The 2,411-nt window shown below is 49.0% G+C and overlaps 1 protein-coding gene across 1 annotated transcript; it reads right to left on the minus strand.

Moving 5' to 3' along the window:
- Positions 1-248: 248 nt before the first annotated feature.
- LOC124650592 (acetylserotonin O-methyltransferase 1-like) lies at positions 249-1,631 on the minus strand. The gene is made up of 2 exons (XM_047190109.1): positions 834-1,631; positions 249-557 (listed from the first exon to the last, which is right to left on the minus strand). The coding sequence occupies exons 1-2, from the start codon at positions 1,629-1,631 to the stop codon at positions 249-251; spliced, it is 1,107 nt and encodes a 368-aa protein (XP_047046065.1).
- Positions 1,632-2,411: the final 780 nt, after the last annotated feature.

Below are 2,411 nucleotides of genomic sequence, written 5' to 3' on the forward strand. Positions count from 1 at the left end.
GACTTTCTGAAAAAAAAAACCTTAAGCCTTGGGATGGAGGTAATACGTAGTATTAACGACGAACAACTTAGTGTGTAACAATACAGTTGAATATACATAGTGAGTACATACGCCTCTTATCTGAACATGGATCAAACTTATTCGACCAAATATCAACCATACACACATACACAATAAATTAGGTAGGCAGTAAGCTTACAGAGGTTGACCATGATTCTTACAGTTCTGATATCCAGTTTGGTGTTTAATTAAGGATACACCTCAATGATGGACCTGATGCCTAGCACCGGTATGATCTTGTAGCCACTGAATCCGGCCTCCAGGAAGATCTTCTTCCACTCGTGCTCCTCTCGCTCGCCTCCCTCGAAAACCATGAGGAAGAGATCATACAATACTTGTGACTCCTCCCTCAGGGTATTGCCCTGTTTTGATGTTCCTGAACCAACCACCATGTTTATAATTATCACCTTTCCTCCGGCGTCCTTCGAAGGGATGGCCTCCTTGCACTTGCGTAGTATCTTCACGCACTCGTCGTCTCGCCAATCGTGCATCACCGACTGAAATACCAAACAGTCGTCACAGTGTGCCATATATTTATATAGGTTTGGGAAAATAATTCTACGAGACTTGATCCACAAATTTATCTATGTGGACCAACTCTATCAATTGATATGTGGGTAGAAAAGAGAAAAAGTATGGAATCTGGTTGCCTATTTTTACACGTGAGCGTGTGCCTTCAGTAGTAAAATTGAAAGAAAATTTACAGACCACTAGGTAGCTAGAGCATGGTATATATATAGGCATACATGGAAGTAGAACACGTGTCAACTTACCTTGAGAAGAACAGCGTTTGCCGGGGGAATATACTCGAACATGTCGCCGGAGACGAACCGCACGTCGCCGTCTTCAGGTGCCGCCGCGACGACGTGAGGCAGGTCAAGGACGCTGCACTCCACGTGAGGGAACGCGGCTGCGATGGCCCTCGCGATGGCGCCGGTGCCGCCGCCGACGTCAACCATCGAGCGCACCCCGCGGAAGACGTCGCGCGCGCGGCTCTCCCTCAGGAGCACCTCCACGATGAAGCGGCTGTCGTCGGTCATGCCGTCGCTTATCGTCCTGCTCAGAGCGGCGTCCCGCGCGGCCATGTCCCACATGTCCTCCCCGTGGTGCATCTGGAAGAAGGAGCGCGGCCGCTCGTCGTCCATGAACCACGCACTCATGCCGGAGAACGGCGCGGTGAGGTTTGGGTCCAGCATGAGGGACACGAGGCGAGTAAGTCCCGACGATGTCTCGTCGTTGGCGACGAGTAGGCGGGAGGCTAGGGTGAGGCCGTAGACGGCGTCGGATCCCGGCTGGTATTGGACCGAGAAGACGCCCGAGACACTGAGCACGCGCATGAGGCGGCGCAGGCGCGGGAGCCTGGATGGAGGGAGCGCGATCCGGGTGGCGAGCTCGCCGAGCGTGGCGCCGCCGCCGTTGCTGTGGATGGCGCCGGGAATGCCGAGCTCCATGGCGCATTTGAGCGCCATGGACTTGACGAAGCCGTAGGCGTGGATGCACAGCTCCGCGTGGCCTTGGAGCATGTCTTCGGTGCTCATGAGCTTGTAGATGTCGCCAGTCGTAATCGCCATGGCGTACGTGGTGCTTGTGTTCTTGCCTTCTTGGCCGATCGAGCTTGATCTTCGTGCTTGTCGGTAGATCATGGATACTTCTCATTAAATATAGTAAATACGCTCACCACGCGACAAATCCTGGTTTGATTTTAATATTCATCACTTAGAAAAGTAGAAAGTGCAGTCGCAATATAATGGACATGGAAGCGTGAAGGGGCGTTCCTGCGCTATGCCTATATCTTAAGCAACTGGAAAACATCTACTGATCTACAGCTAGCTGGGTCGATGCTAAGTACTCCCTCCGTCTGCAGAAAAATTGTTTAACTTTGTCTACGGCCTCACCCTAGCCTCCCGCCTCATCCAATACCCGCTCATTTGAGTTTTTCATTAAAATGAATTAAATTTGAACAACGTCGGAGTCCGCCTCATCCAATCCCTACTTTGTCTACATATTTTTTGCTTTTGATTTTTGTCTTCTGATTTTCAATCACCCGTGAGCATCATTTGAGTTTTTTATTAAAATGAATTAAATTTGAACTAAATCTGAACAAAATCTAAAAGGGATCAAAACAAACAGGTTCGCCAAGCCACATGCCTCCAACTATGTTTTGGAATGCTACCTTTTCAAAAACATACTACATTTTGGAACAAAGGTAGTACTAGATAATGAATACTAGTAGTAGATAATAGATTTAAGTGTATTGTTGCAGTCAACTCTAACAAGTCGTGCCCAAAAGTCTAGACACCTACGTACCCACAAAGGTGATCTCTAGAAAAGCACACACTACTAGGAAAATG

Source organism: Lolium rigidum, chromosome 4 (genome assembly GCF_022539505.1).
Source record: "Lolium rigidum isolate FL_2022 chromosome 4, APGP_CSIRO_Lrig_0.1, whole genome shotgun sequence".
NCBI lineage: Eukaryota > Viridiplantae > Streptophyta > Magnoliopsida > Poales > Poaceae > Lolium > Lolium rigidum.